Raw genomic sequence first — 20,050 nt, 5'->3', positions numbered from 1 at the left:
CCACACCTCGCTACCTAACTACACCCTCTATTTCTAGTACTTTCTCTAGATTCCTTTAGACTTTCTGTAAGAACAAACAGGTTAACATGCAAATATCAAGCATCTCCTCCTTCCTGCTTCCTATGACTGACTCTGTTTTGACTCTACTGAACACAGATCTCCAACTCACCGCAGGCAGCCCTGTGTTCCCGACTTTAAAAGGGAATGAGCTTCCTCTTTTTGGAAGATGGCCGCTTTTCATTTCTTTGTTTGGTTTTACACAGAAACCATCAGCTTAAGGAAATTCCTTCCTGGTTGTGACTTACCAAGAGTTTTCATCATGAGTGGGTGTTGAATTCTATTAGGTGCTTAACCTGAATCTGCTGAGCTAGTCAGAACGGTTTTCTCTCTTGAATCTGTTCATGTAGTAAATTGACAGATTACATTTAAATACGTTACATTTACAGATTTTAACGCTGAGCCATCATTACATCCAAGAAGTGGTAGACAAACTTAAACCTAGAAATCTGGATTGTAAAATAGTGCTTTTCATCTGTTTTCTGTAGTATTTCATGGGTAAAAACGGCTGGCTGGCAGATAAGAGTGTGAAACCCATGGGACAGACGGTCTCTCTCGTCCACAATCCTGTAGCTGCTGTGTTTGATTTAGGCCCTTTCCACTTCGAATTCGACCGGAAAAAGGAGCTCCTTCCTGACCAGACGCTAACCCAGCGTGACGGGCTGAGGAGCAGAGCCGGAGAATGTGATCTCTGAGCGACTGAGAGCAGTTCTTGGCGTTAAAGAAACGCTGAGGTCCTCCACGCAAAGCGACGGGAGATCACCACTCACCGTGGCAAGATCGGTCGCAAGCGGACGTGACAAGGGCGGCGGCGGCAGCTGCGCGGAGTCAGTGGAGGAGAAACGAAAGCACCACAGGTCAAGGTGAGCCGCCAGCAAGAGTAAGAGAAACGGCAGAACAAGGGAGCGTGTGGTTTTCCTTTTTATTTAATCACAGACAGGTGGGGTAAACATAAACACAGCACGATGACTCCAGATCGTTCTTCGTATCGTGTACACACCCAGACCGGTGAACACTACCGAAAGAAGCCTGCGGTCGGCGATGAAACGCACACAGCCGTTCCTTCCCTCTCTCAAACAATTCAGAAACACACAAACGTAGAATCTCATCGGCACACACTCTCCTGTGACAAATGATTCAGACATAAATAGTGGGTGCAAAGAAACTATATGCTAACACAGGTATAACCTTTGTTAATGAAACAACAGAAGCAGCCATAATGATTAAGATACATTCAGTTACTGGTAACTAGTTGTGCCCTAACGGGCATTATCAAAAGAGAAATCGTGCTGCAGAGAAAAGCTCTATATACACACACAATGAGAAAAATAAACTGCAAGTTCAACGCATGCATGTTTAATACTGGAAAAATCACAGCCCTCCAAAAGGTCTCCACGTTTGTTAGAAAAGCCCTCTGCGCTCAACTAAAATTAAAATGATCTTAGAAGGATAATACTTGTAAAGTTTACTTAAGTCTTTTCAGCCACAGAAACTGCAATGGAAATAAATGTTCAGAGTCATTTTCAAAACAAAACCAAAAATCTATTCTTCTGGTTGACATGCATGATTAAAAGGTCTGTGCCACGCACACTGCTCTACACTCCCCAGGACTAGGAAAAAAGACCTCAAGTCAACTTTTAGTTTGCAGATGGTCAAAGGAGTTTGTATTCCAGCAGGAGTTCAGATCTTCTGGATCTTTTCGCCGACAACTACCGGGTTTTCTTTTCTGATTTTCTCCGCGGCATCAGCTTTGTAATTGTACGAGCAATTGTGCACGTCTGAGTAACGATGTACACCACAGTACACATGTCCACACCGGCATTCAAACCCTGCAAACGGATCAGTACACATGCGTGAGCGGGAGGGAGGGACTGACTGCGCGGTGCCTCAGCACCGTCAACACTAACAGCATCGGCTACGTGGCGCGGCGTCTAAACAAGCACGCTGGGCAGTTGCAGGACCTAGTAACGGTTTGGGTTCAGACTGCACCAGCTGATCGCTTCCTTCCTCGTTCCTACCCTACGAATGCAGGTGCATAGCCCGGCAAATCACAACCGCTGCCCTGCGCTCGGGTCTCCACCTGGAACGTGGCCACAATTACCTCCTACCAAAGTCGGGATCGCTGCACCGAATGTAAAACGGTTCTCAAATCCAAATTCTAAGTGTGCAGGAAAGCACACCGTCAGAGGCAACCTTAAAATTTAGTGAAGAAGGTGTAAGGAAACTTCTGGGAGGCCTGGATCCACGCTGGCTTCCCGCGGCAGACCCCTGTGGGGGCGGGGCTCCGGCGGCTCAGCACGAGCAGGAGCAGGGGTGCATCAGGGCCGCCTCAGCGTGAATCCGCTCGCTAATGCAGGCCAGTTACCGAGCTTCTCCGAGCCTCAGTTTCTGCATCTGTAACTTTGGAATAAGTTACTGTAGGGACTGAACGGGGAAGGTGGTGAGCACTTAACACACGGTAAACGTGCAATAATGCGATTTAATTTTAGGGAAATGCCCACAGGGCTGAAGCCGAAAGAGAGATCTCGAGTGTGGGTGGAGGGCCTTTATAGAAAACCAGTCCTGCTTCTCATGACAGAGTGTTTTGATGTGACGGAGCTGCTGGAAACGGAGCACAGGAATCGACATTTTGAACACTGACGTTTGATGGAAGTTTCCTCCACCACCTTTTTGTTTGTCTGTTTCAGAAACACATTCTGTCCCCTCGTGACAATGAATGGAAAATGAAGCCAACTCTAACGCCAGACCGACAGACTGGACAAGATGAATATTACTGAGTCTCCACCTTCCCATCACGAAGTCTGAGTGTTTCTGAGACTCAGAAAGACTGTATTTGACACTAAATACGTCTATTTCGAAACGTCTTATTTGTCCGTGCTTGTATTCTCTAAATAAACACATCTGCCCAAGTACGGGCCAGTCGTAAGTGTCTCTGACATCAGATTATAATCCCCTTTCCACTTGGTCTCCAACCTACTCCTTGGCGGGAGAACCCTTCCTAAAAAGCATCCGATTTTATCCGGTATTGTCAGCTCTGTACGTCAAGTTCTTATGCTACGGAGCACAGAGCACGGCGCCTGGCGCGCACACAGCGAGAAATGGTCATTGTTTAGAAGCTGTGACCGCCGTCCACCAGGAAGCACAGTGCACATCGTGAGCCTGTCCGTGTTTCTGTCTCACCGCGTATCCGACGCCCCCGTTCACACGCTCCGTGCCGCGGCCACACTCCCCATCCGCGGCCCCTGACGAGGCCCCGTTCTTTCCTTCCTCCGACCTTCTGGTCGAGCTGTTCTTTCTGTCTGAAACGCCCCTACTCCATCAGCTCTGGGTCCCAGCCCTCCTTCAGGGCCTGCCTCAAACGTGCTGCCGTCGTGGTACTTTCCGTGACGGGCTCCTACTCCCCCCTCTTCCATTCGGATGAACCGCGGCACCTGTCCGACTTCCCAGAGTCTGCTGACTGTGCTTCCTCTGCTCCACACCCAAGTGGCATCTCACTACATTTTCTCCCTCCCCGAGTAACGGTGCATCTCACAGCGGGGCCGGCCGAGCTTGGGTCCCCTCCTGTGTGCACTCTCTGGCCCTCGGAGCACCTGGCGCCCGGGCCCGACCCGTCTGACATTCGAAGACTCTGCTGGGATGGACCAGTAAAAGAGCATCTATTCATGTCACTCTCAGGTATATAATTAAAGACACTTTAAGAAAACTCAGAAGCGGGAATGAATCCAGGATTAGCTCTCACGGGAACACACGTGAACCTCCTGGGGCCTGGAACAGTAAGGCACGCGTTATTTTAAAGAACACTGAGGCTGACGCCACTGCACTTCGGCCCTTACCAGTAAGTCCTACTTTCTTCCTGCACATGAAACAGCGGTTCTTTTTCTGTTTTGGCTTTTCAAGAGACTTGCTTTGCTCCTCAGATGGCTGCTGTGCCGTATCTGATACTGAAGCTGACAAAACAGGAAGGAGGTACAGTTTAATTATTCAGTAAGATTCTGACACTGGTTGGTGGCCGTCCCCCTCCCACCCCACCAGTCTGTTACTGTGAGGGCCACTGAGGACTCCGTTAGCCTGGAAGAGGCTTACACGGAGTGACAAAGCCGATTACATAATATGACCCCCTATTCCTCAAACGTATGTGTGCATGTGACGTACGTGTGGATGTGCACACGCAGGAAATCTGGAAGAACGTATATCGATATGTTAACACTGACTCTGGATCTAGCACGGCATTCCCTATGTTTTTTAAATTATGTATTTGAAATAAAAGGTGCAAGCACTCACACACACACACGCACACACGCACACAAATACTCCTGGGGTATTTTCTACGGGAGTGTGTAAGGAGATGGCCACAGGCCAACTTCTGAATATTGCTGGGGTCCGAACTACGTAGATTTCTCAGAACAAGGGCAAAAAAAGGCTGAAAGCAAGACCGGGCAGAGCACCATGTTTAAAAGTCTCAGAATGTTCCACACAAAACCTTTAAAACGTTAGCAAGGTCGATGTAGTAGAATGTCACAAACAGGATAACAAAATGACGCACTTAAGCAGTGAAGCGAAGGCCGGCTGCACCAAGACTGCAATTCCTGCACCTAAACCCTACCTCACTGAGCCCTCCGGGCCGCGGTCACCAGGCAGGGGCGGTCACGTGGCCCAGCACACACGCCATCCCGCTCCCAAACAGTGACCCTCCACGGTCGCTGTGGGGCCAGGCACCACCCACGGCCGGGACCCGAGGGCCCTTTCCTCGACCTCCTCACACCTGGGTGCACCTGCTCTTCTTTCTCAGGAGCAGCTCGAGTATCCCCTCCTCCACAGAAGCCGTCCCACTTCTCCACGAGGCTCACTCGGCACCCCTGGCTCCCTGGGCCAAATCCCTCCACCAAATCCTGGGCCCGCCACGTGCGCGCCTCTCCGGGCCACACTTGACACGGCACGGAGCCCACGCCCCGCGATGTGACTCACCCCCAGGACAAAGCCTGGAGGCCCGGCGGCACCCTCCCCCTGCTACAGCCGCCCCGAAGCGCCTGTCTCTCTGAACACACACGGTCTCTGGCCTCTGGTCTCGTCGGCCTCCTTTCCGTGTGGAATGCTTGCCCACGGCCCTCGGGTCCCACTCTTCACGGGGCTGGCTCTCATTTTTAAGCGTCTACCATCAACTCTTCCCCACCCCCTACGCACCGACCTGGATTAGGAAGCTTACCGTGCGCCCCAGCAGTGCTGCCCACACGGTGGGAACCGCCTGTCTGCCTGAAGCTGGCTCAGCGGTGTGCTCCTCCAGGGTGGGAGCTTGTCCGGTGAGCTCCTCCAGGGCGGGGGCTCGTCCTTCCCGCTCCTGCTCCCGGTGCCGATCCTCACGCCCCGACCGCAAGCTGGCGCCGCACAGAGACCCGAACCGCATTCCTGAACTACTCGCCCTCTGTAATCGCGTGCCCCGCTTTCCCCAATTACGGGGTCAGCCCACCCAGGAGGGACGGTACCGTATTTCCCGTCTGCACCTCCAGCTCCCGTCCAGCGAGCTACGCGGAGCGGGCTCTCAGTCACGTGAGGTCAGGGATTCTAACCTATGTTAACCGTATGACCTCCTATTTTAACAAAACACGACGAAGACAAAACAGCACAAACCGAAAAGTGAACACACACAAATGAACAACTCTGTGATCACTCCACCTAGAAATTCTGAAGCCAGATGGGAGACAGTTCTACTAACACGAACGTTTTATTTTGAAACACATTATGGACACATAAAACCTCTTATTATCAACAAACAAACAGCCTCAGGACTCGAGCTCCAGGGGGGCAGGGGCGGAGTGTTGTTTACTTGTCGTATCCCCAGCCCCCGGAACAATATCAGATAACGTCCCTCTATGTGTAAAGGGCTCAAAAATAGTTTAACTTGCAATCCAGAGAGAATGTATTTGTTGTCTCTGAAATCTGTAAGCCGTAATATCTAACCTGTTCTCCCAAGAAACCGTGATATTCAAATAAACACATAAACAATGCTTTAGTGGCAGTAACAGCACTACCACAAGAAAACATTTTTTAACAAGACAGGTTTAATTACCGAGGCACAAACTCTGGTATGTGGAAACAGAGAGGTGAAAACAGGCACTCGCCTGCCACACACACGAATGCTGTTGCACGGAAGCGTCTCAAGGAAGACATTTCACAGTATGGACCCTGAAGGTCCGTCTACAGCAAACGCACAGCCTGTAGAGCTAAGAGTCCACAAGGAATCTAAGAGCTCAGGAGCTGGGGCGAGCATCTGACGCTGATCACTGTCCGCTAGATCCCCAGGGGACCAAGGTGACCTTAGCTTACCTCAAACTAGTGGTCGGTAGCTAGAGTTGAAACATTCACAAATCAACTCGTGGGCAAGAGGATACAGCGTTTGGCGTAAGTCTACGATTCCCAGAGATTCTGTTTCCTTACTTTCTATGAGACTTACGACCAAAGCATGCCTGATCAAACTCATGATTACGTAAAAGGAAACAATCCAGTCTTTTAAAAGGGCCGTACTCATATTGAACCTGAAGCCAAAATAGGAAGTCTGCTCGGAACTGGGCAGTTTTTCGCAATCTGAAATGAGCACCGAAGACAAGAGGGCACCTGCTCTTTAAGGGTTAGCGACCGGCAGCTGCCTACGTCGTATCTGCACGACCGAAGGTCTACTCGGGCCGCCTGTGCGATGGCATTAAGGCTGTGGAATCAACTTCATTTTTAACGGGAATCTCAACTAGACAAAGTCGATCGGCCAGTGACTTCAAGATGCTTCAAAACCACAGGGCAGGGGCACCCGGGGGGCTCAGTGGGTTACGCGTCCAACTCCTGATTTCGGCTCAAGTCACGACCTCACGGTTTGTGGGAGTGAGCCCGGCATCAGGCTCTGTGCTGACAGCATGGAGCCTGCTCGGGGTTCCCTCTCTCGCCCTCTCTCCCTGTCTCTGCTCCTCCCCCTCATTCACACTCATTTTCTCACTCTCAACATAAATAAACTTAAAAAACATTTTAAAAAGCACAGGGCAGATAAAATTATAGTTCAACTACCCACATGGATGATCACATTCAAGAGAAACAAGGCCCTCTACTCTGGGTCCTGTTAAGGAAAAAAAGTACACAAACATAACAGTGAGAGTTTTATACACTCATTTTAATGAGTGTATCATGAGCATTTTAATACACATTGTGAAAAGTGACACACAGGAGGACATTAACAGGCAGCCCGACAAAGCTGACGGTGGACACGGCACCCCTGTGACGTGACCCCCGGGCCTTGCTGCCTTGCTGACCCAGGAGGACGAGGGTCCCGCTCACCACCTCCGCCCAGGGCGGACACAGAGTGGCCACACGGCAGGCACTGACTGCGCGTGCACACTTTTCCGATGACCCCCTGCGGTAACACTCCCTGTCCTCCTCTGTACTTCGTTTCACGCGAAGTGAGGAGGTGGACCGAATCATCTTTGAGTTACTCCTAGCTTAAGAATTCTTTACAAAATGAGAACACTGTAAATATTTGTGAGAAAAGTGAGCCCGTATAGTAGCAGGGTCCAAAAAAATATGCCGAGCCACAGATTTCATTTTATATTTTCCAGCCATCGTGTTAGGAAGTTTAAGAAGGGTAAGTTAATACATATTATCATTTAAAAATGTAACTGCTATGAAAGTATTAACGAGGTATTTCTCATACTTTTGATACTCAGTCTTCAAAACCCAGCATATCCGCAAACGAGCACGCACTGAACTGCATAGTTCCGGCCCAGCCACGCCTCGGGTGCCCACGCTACCCGAGACCAGTGGCCGCCGTTCCGGATGGAGCAGCTCTGTGCACGAGACCAGTTTCTGTTAGCAGCTGTCTGGGGGCCAAGAAGCGTCACATCGATCTTCTTGAAATACGACTTTGGGCCATCTTAAGAAAAATGAAAAAGGAACCGAACTTCACAAGGCGGTCTCCCCTACCCACCAGTCAGAACCCAGCACCTCAGGAATCTTCCACGACTTGGTTTAGACAGGTTCTTGGCGTCAGGCCCCGACGGGCGTCCAGCGGCTGCGGCCCCTTGGCTGGTTCCCGAGCACTTCCCCTCCCAGGGCTCCTTCTCCAGCAGAGAGCCCTCCTCACGGCGCCCACCTGCCGTCCGAATGAACCATTCAACCCGTGGCTTGTGTACCTGGTTTCTTCTGCTTGCCCTGTTTCCAAAGCCCACCCACGTGGGGGGGCCCCGGAACCGGTCTCCCTTCCAGGCCAAGCAGCACTCCGGGGCGTACAGAGCCCGCCTCTCTGTGTCCGCTCAGAGCCTGTCTGCTGACGGCCATCTGGTCGGTCGCTGTAAGCAGTGCGGCTGTGAACATCCTTACACAAGTTTGTGTGTGTGGACATGGGCTTTCCATCTCCTGGGATTTAGGAAAGGAGTCTCTGGGCCATACAGTTAACCCCCTTTCTGAATTAAATCTGTGACTGCCAAACTGTTTCTCGAAGAGGCCGTGTCCTTTTATATCCCCAACAAACATGTATTACGGTTCTAATTCCTCCATATCCTCAACACGTGGACCGTCTGTGTATCTTCTCTGGAGAAACGTCTATTCAAATCCTCTCCTTTGCCCTTTAAAAGACTGGTCTTTCTACTGTTGAACGATGACACCTCTTTACACATTCCTATCAGATACAGGATTCACAAATATTCTTAACCATTCTCTGGATTGCCTTTTCGCGCTCCTGACGGCGCTCCATGAAGCACCCGGGTCCTGACTCTGCTGTAGGTCAATGCGCCCGTTTTCCTCCGGTCCCTTGTGCTCTAGGCGTCCCGTCCAAGGAGGCACTGCCTCACCCAAGGCCATGAGGAGTTATGCCTGTTTTCCAGTTTCAGCTCCTACCATTTGGGTCTTTGATGTGTTTTGGGGCAAACGTCTGTAAAAGGTGAAGGAGAGGTCTCATTCTTTCAAGTGTCCCAGCATCACCTGCCGAAGCCCAGGCTTCGCCTACTGGATGGTCTCGGCTCCCTGCGGAAAATCAGCTGCCCGCGAACCGCGGGGTGTATCTCCGGACGCCCGGTGTCACTCCAGGGCCCGACGGTAGTGTCCTCTCGCCTGTTCCCGCGGTCTTGGGGACTGCAGCAGGTGGTACGCTTTGAACTCTGCTCCGCTCTTTCCAGGACCGCTCGGCTATTCTCGCCCACCCTCTCCAGTCCGAAGAAATCTTTGAGTTTTAAGCGGCGTCACACAGAGTAAGACTGTGCGGTCAGCCCGTTATCCCGTGGGCTTGGGGCACCTCTCCTTTACGACACAAATATGGCTCAGAGAAGCGGGGTGTCGGGTCCACACGCTGTAGGAGAACCTCGGACCCCAATGCCGCTTCTTTTGGGGAAGATCCTGCATCTGAGAGACTCAGGTGAACTGAAAGGGGGGAGGCAATGTTGTGCCGTCAGACAATCAAGTAGGATGGTTTCCAGTGCACCAAAACGCTTAAAAGAATTTTTGAAGCTACCTTTTGTGAACTGAAAATCCGACATTCCTAAGTTAGAGACCACGCGAGTGAGGTATCGCCAATCGTTAAAGTAAAAAGAATAATGAAATGAGAAACGTGTTGTAATACGCTAAATACTCATTTAAACGCGAGAAAAATTCTTCGGAGCCACGGGGACAAAATGAAAGCGGTACCGCCCACCTGGTGGCAACAAATCTTAATTATCAGCAGAATAGCTACAGAGAACAAAGCTGTCTCAAGAACCCTAATCTGAAAACTCCAATGAAGAATGTTAGGAGGGGCGCCTGGGGGGGGCTCAGTTGGTCGAGCGTCCGACTTTGGCTCAGGTCATGATCTCACGGTACGTGGGTTCGAGCCCCACATTGGTCTCTGTGCTGACGGCTCAGAGCCTGCTTCAGATTCTGTGTCTCCCTCTCTCTCTGCCCCTCCCTCACTCGCACTCGGTCTCTCCTTCAAAAATAAACAAAAAAACATCAGGAAAGTCTGGCTTGGGTACACAGCTGCTACTCACGTACCCTCTTCCATCTGGGATTTTCTTCCCATCTAGATAAATTTCCCTGAGGGACACAGAGGGAGTAGACACTTGGCAGGTCACCAAAGCAGAGGAGCCCGCCCTGGCAACGGAGGGCTGCCCCTGGTGACAGGAAGCCACATCCACCTCCTAATCTAGGAAGCACCACGGCCGGTGGGCACAACTCTGGCCCGGAGTCCAGCTCAGACACCGTAGGGCTGGAGTCCAAGACTTCTTCTCTGTGAGTTTTCGTCCATCCACTAAATAGACGGAGAAAAGCGTTCTCTGCATTTACTCCTACCACCAGGGAAAGCACAAGTACATCGGTGTTAGAGGAGTGTGCGTGTACACACGGACGCACGCACGCGCACACACGCCTGGCCCCGCTCTCCGCGAGTCTGCTTCATGCCCCTTCACTTTTACGAAAAACCTACGTTAGGACCTGTTTTTGCTAACCAGTAGATACCCAAAGAGAATTTCCGTGTTGATGAAATGGCAGTTGCTTCTTTATCCCGTTTGGGTTTACAAAAGGCTCGACAGAAACGCTCTACTTTTGGACAGCGGGGGACACCTGCACTCGGGTACACGTTTCTCATAAAAGAAGACAGTCTTAATTCAACGGGGTGGGCAAGACGTTTTTAAAATACTGAAAACGAATCCTCTTAAACTCAAATGAAAACTTACACCTGGTTCCTCGGAGATCCTGCAACGCTAAGATAACGAATGCTGAGTTTTTAAAAGATACTTAGAAGCGGCTACTGGCTTAACCTCCAAGGTCACTGAAATCGTACGTGAAAAAAGGAGTCTACGGATTTTCAACACGCCTTACGATTTCTCCTAATGTGGCTTCAAGGCCACCTTTGGTACTCTTGTTGCCAGGGCCACTCAGTGCAGAAAGCCACGCCGTCCTCCACACACGCATGGTGTACGTTCACCACCCTGTCTTCATCCTCGGTGGCCGTGGACACCAACTGCTGCCACGTCTGCCCGCAGCACCCATTTCACTCACAGTCTACAATACGTGCCACTGCGAGACAGAACATAAGCGAGGTCAGCAGCCTGTGTTCATTTTTCCTTCCTTCACTCTCAGCAACCCTTGCTTCTCCAAACTCTCTAGTGGTCGGCACCTGGGGGCTGCAATAACCCGGGGCCCAGATGACTTCTCCTTCTGCTGAGTCGTTATCTGACTTGCTCCCCTAATCTCAGCCTCTCACTTTTCAAAGTGTGCCAAGGACTTCCAAGTCTCAGACGTGACACCGATCACACATTTAAAGACCAATGCTCGACCTACAACCTCCAGCCGAGCTCTTCGGTTCTGAAATGGGATCACGCCCCACGCACACCTGGTCTGGCCGTGCCACCTCTCCCAGCGCCCGGTCTGAAGCAGCCCGCCACTGACACTGTCGCAAAACCGAAAGCTTTACCACCCTGCTCCTATTCCCCGCGTCTCATGCATAACTAAATCTCAGGGATTCTTCTCTTTCTGCTTTGAAACCATCCCTCATCTGTGCCCTTCCTTAAGTTTTTCTATTTAACCAAGAAATAAAAATTATTTATACTTATAACGCTTATGTTGGCCAAATAGTACATATCCTTGCTATAGCAAAATCCACGATGGGCAAAATTATGCCAACATTTATTGGGCATAAACTCAGAGCAAGAGAAATTAGCCAGCTCAACTACATCTGAACTAGAGAGCTTAAACTAACATCGCCAGAAGTTTCTCTCGCTGTCATGTGACTACGATGTCCCGTGGAGGGGGTCACTGTCGGGGCAGCCTGTCTCTCTGAATCGTGGCCGAGACAGAGGGACACAATGGTCACCCTGGGCTCACCTTTCCCGAGTGCCCTCCTTCTGTAAAGCCATCGTACCCGTGCTGGTGGAACAGAACCCATCCAGCGCAGTCTGCCTCCCAGCCTCCTAAGCATCTCCCCTACGATCGCTGCCTACCGACAAAGCCCTCCCAGATCACCGTGACCCACACAAGGGGGGGTGTGCAGAGTGCGGGCAAGGCCACGAGGCACTGAGCAAGATGCCCCAGTGGGTCACCGACGGGAGAGGGTCTACTGCCGGTCAAATTCAATGGTCTCTTCGACGGCCCAGGTCAGAAACAAGAGATTCCTCGTAAACCAGCAGCCCCAGGTACTTGGAGGGAAACTAGTATTTGGGTTAAACTGGTAAGAATAAGAGTAAGAGAGAACAGGAGAATATAATCCCACTACTCACTCACTCAGTCACAACTCTCAACTAAACACATTTACGGCTTTCGACTTTATACTGATGACATGATTACACAGAAGTGGGAAATGGCTCCCAACAGTTCAGTCAATTAAATACCCGAAGACCTAAAACGTTCTGCTCATAAAGAAAACAAACAGCAAACTATATTTGAGGCTGGCAATTTAAAAGACAGCGGCACCTCGGACAGGCCCGGCCTGTAACAGCCAGCTGTCGGGTAAAGGACCGAACCCGCGCGAGCCCACGTGCAAACCTTGCAGGTCTTCCGTGTCAGGGATTGCTTTGTCCACAGACGTACTGTCCACTTGGGAAGATGCTACAGATTCGGATAAAAGCGACTGATTTGATACAGGGCTAGAAAAGCAAAAATATCGAGATTTTAAAAGTGATTTCCCGGCATGAACGGTACCTAAAATGATGTAGTAAGTATGCGTCCAACATATCTAAGCAGTCATCACAGCAAGAACAAACACAGAGATCCTTCTTTATAACTTGTGCATTTAGCACAGACAGCCATGAAACTGGAGACCGGTCTGGCCTGGAGTTCACGGCTTCAGAACTCAGAGCAGCGGCGAGCGCCCTCCGCGCACGAAGGCACCCCACGAAAACCAGCGCGGTGGTCACGACCGGCTCCGGGGGCCCTGATGCCGCGGTGGGAAGGGCACTGGGCGTCTCCGATCATGAAGCGGAGAAAGAACTAGAGGGTGGAAACCCGGTCCCCGCTTCCTAACAGCAGAGTGAGGACGAAGCCAGTAGGTCTGCGCTCCCAGAGCGAGAAGGGAAAGCCGCCCTGCGCACAGTGGGGCCGCGGGGGGCAGGACTGGGCGCCTGAATTCACGAGGACCTCGGGGGCGGGACATGGGATGAGCAGAAGCGAAGGAAAAGCCGTCTGAAAAAGAAATGCAAACTGAGAAGACACCTTCCCCGCTGCTTCCCAAAGTAAACTTGACTTTCTAACCGCCGTTCTCAGGCCAGCTAACCCCGAAGTGACCTGACCCAGTCCTCCCGCGGAGACCCGAGCACGTAGAGAGGATACGCTTTGCTCCTCGGCAGCTTTCCCAGCACCGTGCAGACACAGCGTCTTACCTGGGCTGCACGGATGCAGATGTGGAGTCTAGGGGTGACTGTGCATCGGGGACGCTGCCGTCCGCGCACTGGACCGGGAAAGACTCGGACAGGGTGCCGACAGAAGCCGCTGCAACAGAACCGCGCTTGGTGTCAGTGACCCTGCGCTCTGGGCGTCCCCACACCTTCCCTGAGAAACCACCACCCACCTTCCGCAAAACAGCTAGAAATCTTGTTTTACTGAATATAGAGTATACTGCTTCGTTGCTTTCCGTTAAAAGTGTTTCAGTAATACTCCAATTGGAAAAAAGTTAATTTCAACCAAGAAAAAAACCATTTACAAACTGTATATATTAATAGACTACACTCCCGTTTCTCAGGACTCCATGTCACTTGGATCCTTTAATCCACAAACTCTTCCAAGCACTGCTGTATACATGGAGGGATTTAGAATCAAAGCTGTAGCAGTTAAAGCAGACAGAAGTCCAGAACTAAAATCTGTGCTCAGTACATGAGGCTACATTTTTTCCCCCGTTCTTTTTTTTTTTAATTTTAATGTTTACTTATTTTCGAGAGAGACAGAGCATGAATGGGGGAGGGGCAGAGAGAGAGGGAGACACAAAATCCAAAGCAGGCTCCAGGCTCCGAGCCATCAGCACAGAGCCTGACGCAGGGTTGAACTCACGAACCACGAGATCATGACCTGAGCCGAAGTCAGACGCTTAACCGACTGACTGAGCCACCCAGGTGCCCCTCCCACGGTTCTTCACAAAGCAGAAATGTAGATGACAATTTCATGTTAAAAACAACAATTTCTGGGGCACCAGGATGGCTCAGTGGGTTGACCGTCTGACTCAATCTCGGTTGGCTCGGGTCGTGATCTCATGCATCGTGAGGTTGAGCCCTGTGTCCAGCTGGGCGCTGACAGTGCAGAGCCTGCTTCAGACTCTCTCTCTCTCTCTCTCTCTCTCGAACAGAAAAAAAAAAAAAAAAAAACCCAACAATCTATATTCATTTGATCTTAGCCTTGAGAAAATTTAGAGAAATTTTGTTTACATGCTTCCAGCTTTTGGCTTGAACACGAAACGATGATGAGAAAGACCCCCTACAAAACTGTGAACGAAGTAACTGCCTGCACCTCCATTAACCACAAAACCCCACACTCGGGCACCGATCCGTACAACAGCCACCCCAGATGACACTATCAACGCTCCACCTCCGCAAAGCTCATACTCAGAGTCCTCCCCATCCTTCTGGTAACTACGGACACACACACCCACCCCCACACCCCGGAAGAGTCCGCGGCACAGAGGGTGACGCACAAGCACAGTGAGCCAGTGCCGAGTGCCCTGGGTCCCGGCCCCGCGGCTGCCCCTCCGCTTCCTGACGGTGGCGGGCTCTCTCAAGTCAGCCGTGGCCACCTCGAACCCACTATCTCCTTCTATAGCCATCTCGGCTTCAACGGTCATCCCAGATAAAATAACCCGGGTCCTCCTAACCCTCACTCCCTTACGCCTTACTTACCTGGACGCATACATGTACGCGAAGAAGGATGCCTGCATTCTAGCTAAGATAACAGAGCAAGTAAGTAAGAGCAAGCCGGCAAGTAAGGCTGAACGGATTTATACTAGTTACTTTCGATGGGTGGACACCAGTGATAATGACAACACAGAAAGAGGAATTTTCCCGGTACGAATGCAGGGACAGAGGTACAGTGTGAGAGCAGAAACGCTATCACGTACGTCGTGCTCTCCCAACGTATCTCAATTATGAACACTGCTGCGTGTGAACAGGATTACTTACCAGGTGGGCTGATTCTACCATTACTACTATTCTGTCTTTGGAGATGTTCTTTATAGCACACTGAACACATGCCATTTGTGCGAGGGTTTCCATAAAATCCGCAGCCAGTAGAACAAAGCATAGGCACTTGGCTGTGATTAGTTTCTTGAGCCATGTTTCTCTGTTGCACACCTGAAACGTACACAGAATTCGTAAGGAACGCAGACGCACACTGCAGTCGTATATGATCCAAATCTGCTTTATGTGATAAAAAAAAAAAAAAAAAACCCACATATACTCCCCCCTAAATCTTTCCGTACACCTGTCCCAAGACCTAGGGCTAAGTTAGAAAAAAAATAAAGACGAGAACGATACGAACAACTTTTCTCTCCAACCCTCTATACAAGAAGGTCTGTACTGGCTCAGAGAGCGTAAAGAACTCTCGGGCACGGTATCTGCTCTGAAGACTCCACACCATCGGAACGTTAATGCAAACCCTTGAGGACTAGTTCAGTTAGACTCCTAATAAGAAATACACGTTTCACGTTTTGCCTCATGTTACACTATTAATTTCTAAGCATTTACACCTTTGCTCTAAGTTTATGTTTTAACTCGTATAATTTATTCCGTCTGAAAAGCACTGTACAGAATGCCAGTGCTGGTGAAGGTAGGAAGAAACGGGCAGAGTGCTGCTGGTGGGCGGAGCCCGCTCAATCTTTCTGGCAAACAACTGAGCGATTCACGTGCAGGAGCTTAAACCGCGCCCTCCGAAACAGTCCCTCTCCTACAGGGTCTTTTTTTTTTTTTTTTTTAATTTTTTTTTTTTCAACGTTTATTTATTTTTGGGACAGCGAGAGACAGAGCATGAACGGGGGAGGGGCAGAGAGAGAGGGAGACACAGAATCGGAAACAGGCTCCAGGCTCCGAGCCATCAGCCCAGAGCCCGACGCGGGGCTCGAACCCACGGACCGCGAGATCGTGACCTGGCTGAAGTCGGACGTTCAACCGACTGCGCCACCCAGGCGCCCCCTACAGGGTCTTTGACAGAATAACTGGGGCACGATCAGAAAAAAGACCCAGGAATAACATATGAGGGATGTGCTTCGCAGCACATTTGTAACGTTGATAAACTGGAAATAAATGCCCAATATCAGAATGAGTTTTTTTTCAAAAGTTCTGTGTCGTTAAGACATTTTAGAATACTTTTTGATGGAGGAGAATGCTGGAACAAACGAAAAGGCACAATATGAAATGTATATATGGTTTGTTGCCAATTAGGACAAATCCATTAATCACCGAGAAGGACAGGAAAGAATGCACCAAGCACGGCAAGACTAACGGTGTTTTCGGATTTGTACATTTTTTGAACTTTCAAAATCCTCTTAAATGAAGGTACAACTTACTTAACTGGGGCAAAATACACATACTTTTTAAAGTATTTTAGATGAAAAACTACCAGGACAGAGGGCCTGTCTGGAGCACACGAAAAGGAGTCATCAATCACAGCAGACGCAAGGCCCCAGGCGCCCTTCTCCCAGGCGGCAGGAATAGGGGATTCCTGGCACGAAGAACATGACAGACGGTAGTAACGGGCTATTAAAAAAAAGAAAAAGAAAACTCTCCCAAATGACCGAAGGCTACTCCAAAGTGGATGTGTTTAAAGACGAGTCTGTGCAAAGACCCTGAGGGATAAGAACTACCAGAGGAGGACAAGGCTCTGTCACTAACCTTGACTGATTCCTCCTCCACACATTCAATGTTTACCATTAACAGATTTTTTTCTTCCCCAAAATTGTTTGAAAAGACTGTTGGGGCGGAAGGTGGGGAGCGAGGGGTGGGCGCACTTAATGCAAACTTCACAGCCAAGAGCAGTAAGGCATATGACAGGAGTACAGAACAAAGTAGCAGGTTTAGCGTTTGTCTTTAAAAAGAACTGTCGCAAAACCACTGAGGCCATTTAGAAGGTGAGCCTGGGAATACAATTTGGGCTTCTGGCAAACACCCTTCCGACTCACTTCAGAATCCAATCTTGGCCGTTCTGCTCTCTGTATAGCCTACTCTGGGTACTTCTGTAAGTACACATATCAAATTTAAAAATACATAGCAAAGGCGGGATAGAAAGATATGCCGAAGATGGGCTAGGTCAAACACTTTGTTGAGATTTTTGGCCCGTGTTCCCGAGGGACAGTGTGTTTGTCCGGTTTCGGTATCAGGGTAACCGCTCAGGATCACGTATGTGGCTCGTAAGCGATGGAGCTCAGGCTGAATACACGTGTCCGGCTCGAAGTCCTTGCTCCAAGTCAGTGGTTCTCAAAGCGTGCTTCCACGGAGCCCTAGGGAGGTCAAAACCATTTCCACACCAACGCTAGGGAGTTACGTCACACCTTTCCTCCGGTCACTGGGGACACACGCTCCCACAACGGCTCTCACAGCCCCACGACCGACGGGCACGTCTAGAGCCTGAACACGTGTCTCATTGGGACTTCGTGGGTCGAGCGGGGAAGCACATGGAAAGCGACCGCAGAAGCACCAAGGCCGCCCAGTCCCTGCTCCTGGGGGAGGGTTTGACTTCAAGGCCCGGCCGACAAAATCTGGTTGTTCCGACCTGAGTTCACGGCAGACATTTTCCCCAAAATGGACAATGTGCGTCTGCGCCCGTCACTTCAAGGGCGAACACCCATCGCCCATTCCAAGGGAGAGACCAAGGAACGTTCAAATAACGGGACAGGAAGAGTTTATATACAGTTGGGAGATTTTACAACGCAATTAACCCTTTAAGAAACTACAACTTATCGGGGCGCCTGGGTGGCTCAGTCGGTTAAGCGTCCGACTTCGGCTCAGGTCATGATCTCGCGGTCCGTGAGTTCAAGCCCCGCGTCGGGCTCTGTGCTGACAGCTCGGAGCCTGGAGCCTGTTTCAGATTCTGTGTCTCCCTCTCTCTGACCCTCCCCCGTTCATGCTCTGTCTCTCTCTGTCTCAAAAATAAATAAATGCTAAAAAAAAAAAAAGAAAAAGAAAAAAAAGAAACTACAACTTATCAAGTTTGGGTATAGTATCAAAAAAGAAAGCAAGCTCTATTATCTGAGACGGTACCTCCTTCCTTCTCCAACGACTCACCTGTAGGATCCCAGTTTTTCTTTCCAACACTGTAACAGAGGCAGCTAGGAGAATCTTGCTGTTTGCTATTAGGCCTGACCTTAGAGAGAATTTGCAAAAATGTCTAGCGAGGCCACTCTTCTCACTAAACCTTTCTGGTGGTGATGGCGGGGGAGGGAATGGATGGATGTTTTTAACAAAATGTTTTTTAAAATTAATCACTTTGCAACTTTTCTCAGCTTTGATTTGTAACATGATAAATACCGCCAGACAGAACACACACAAACAGAAGTTCTTCCGGGTACTCAGTACTTTTAGAGAACATAAAAGCCCTAGAACCAAAAATTTCAAGAATTCACTGCTGTCAACCATGCATTCCTGCTGTAGGCAGTATCACCTCAAGGGGACAAACATTGATTCTTTGGGGGAAAGAAGGAGACAAAAAATCCTTACTCTTTATGTAGGAAACACAGATATACACGTGCCCATAAACAGAGATACAGTGTACCTATGGAATTAAAATTTTATGGAGATAGGAGGTCAATTAGGAAAAAACTATTTAAAAAAGGCTTTTGTGGGGTTGCCTGGGCTCAGTCGGTTAAATGTCTGACTCTTGATTTTGGCTCAGGTCATAATCTCACGGTTTTGTGAGATCAAGTGCCGCCATTGGACTCTGCACTGACAGCACAGAGCCTGTTTAGGATTCTCTGTCTCCTTCCTCCCGCTCCCAATCTGTCTCTCTCAAATGAGTGAGTGAATGAATGAATGAATGAATGAATTAAAAAATAAATAAATAAAAAGGCTTTTGTGGGGAAGGAAGCAAAAAGACATTGAGAAACGCTGTTCTATATCACAACTACCCTGTGTTGCCTATTGAGGACATTAAAACGCTATTTATAAGGTGGGGATTAAAAGGACTTTCCCCAAGGGCACACACGAACCTTTCAGCATCTGGGTGGCAACCACAAGCACGCAGAAAAGGGAAAATATTCATTCCATTTCTTTAAAAACTTAAGTGAATAGGGGCGCCTGGGTGGCTCAGTCGGTTAAGCGTCCGACTTCAGCTCAGGTCATGATCACAGTTCGTGAGTTCGAGCCCTGTGTCGGGCTCTGTGCTACAGCTCAGAGCCTGGAGCCTGCTTTGGATTCTGTGTCTCCCTCTCTCTCTGCCCCTCCCCTGCTCATGCTCAGTCTCTCTCTGTCTCAAAAATTAAAAAACAAAAAAGCATAAAAAAATTAAAAACTTAGGTGAATAGTCACAGATTAGAATATGACCATCAAGTTTTTATTCACAATTGCCTCTGAACAATAAATACCAAAAACATGGAACACCAGCAATTTCCCCAAAATGCCCACACAGCAGCCAGTTAACAATGATTTTCCCAAGCTGAGCTTTCTTATTTAAAAAACAAAAAAAGAACCTATTATCTTGGCAGATAAAAAGCACAAAAGATTTCACAGGCTATTTAAAAAGAAGAAAAGGAGGGGCGCCAGGGTGGCTCAGTGGGTTAAGCGTCCGACTCCAGCTCAGGTCATGATCTCACGGTTTGTGGGTTCGAGCCCCTGCATCAGGCTCTGTGCTGACAGCTCAGAGCCTGGAGCCTGCTTCGGATTCTGCATCTCTCTCTCTCTCTCTCTCTCTCTCTCTCTCTCTCTCTCTCGCTGCCCCTCCCCCACTCATGCACTGTCTCTCAAAAATAAATAAATGTAAAAAACCATGAAAATAAAGAAGAAAAAGAAAGACTCAACCTTACTTATTCATCTTTAAGCCACAGAATGTGTGCTCACTTCAGCAGCACACATAGTAGGCCACAGAATGTACC

At 49.6% G+C, this 20,050-nt stretch overlaps 1 protein-coding gene across 5 annotated transcripts in view; it reads right to left on the bottom strand.

Annotated features, from left to right (window-relative positions):
* Positions 1-965: 965 nt before the first annotated feature.
* ZFAND6 (zinc finger AN1-type containing 6) overlaps positions 966-20,050 on the bottom strand; it is a 76,017-nt gene continuing 56,932 nt past the window's right edge. For 4 of the 5 annotated variants that reach the window (XM_030317219.1, XM_030317216.1, XM_030317220.2 and 1 more), the window contains 5 exons: positions 15,153-15,323; positions 13,371-13,479; positions 12,538-12,638; positions 3,891-4,004; positions 966-1,886 (listed from right to left, as the gene is read on the bottom strand). In XM_030317219.1, the coding sequence (XP_030173079.1) occupies positions 1,738-1,886; positions 3,891-4,004; positions 12,538-12,638; positions 13,371-13,479; positions 15,153-15,306 (627 nt within the window). In that variant the 5' untranslated portion in view covers positions 15,307-15,323 and the 3' untranslated portion in view covers positions 966-1,737. Of the gene's footprint in view, positions 1,887-3,890; positions 4,005-12,537; positions 12,639-13,370; positions 13,480-15,152; positions 15,324-16,558; positions 16,655-20,050 lie in introns of those variants that run through there. The other variant, XM_030317217.1, reaches the window with a different exon arrangement.

Source organism: Lynx canadensis, chromosome B3, assembly GCF_007474595.2.
Source record: "Lynx canadensis isolate LIC74 chromosome B3, mLynCan4.pri.v2, whole genome shotgun sequence".
NCBI classification, from domain to species: Eukaryota; Metazoa; Chordata; class Mammalia; order Carnivora; family Felidae; genus Lynx; species Lynx canadensis.
This window is presented reverse-complemented; position numbering and strand designations above follow the sequence as displayed.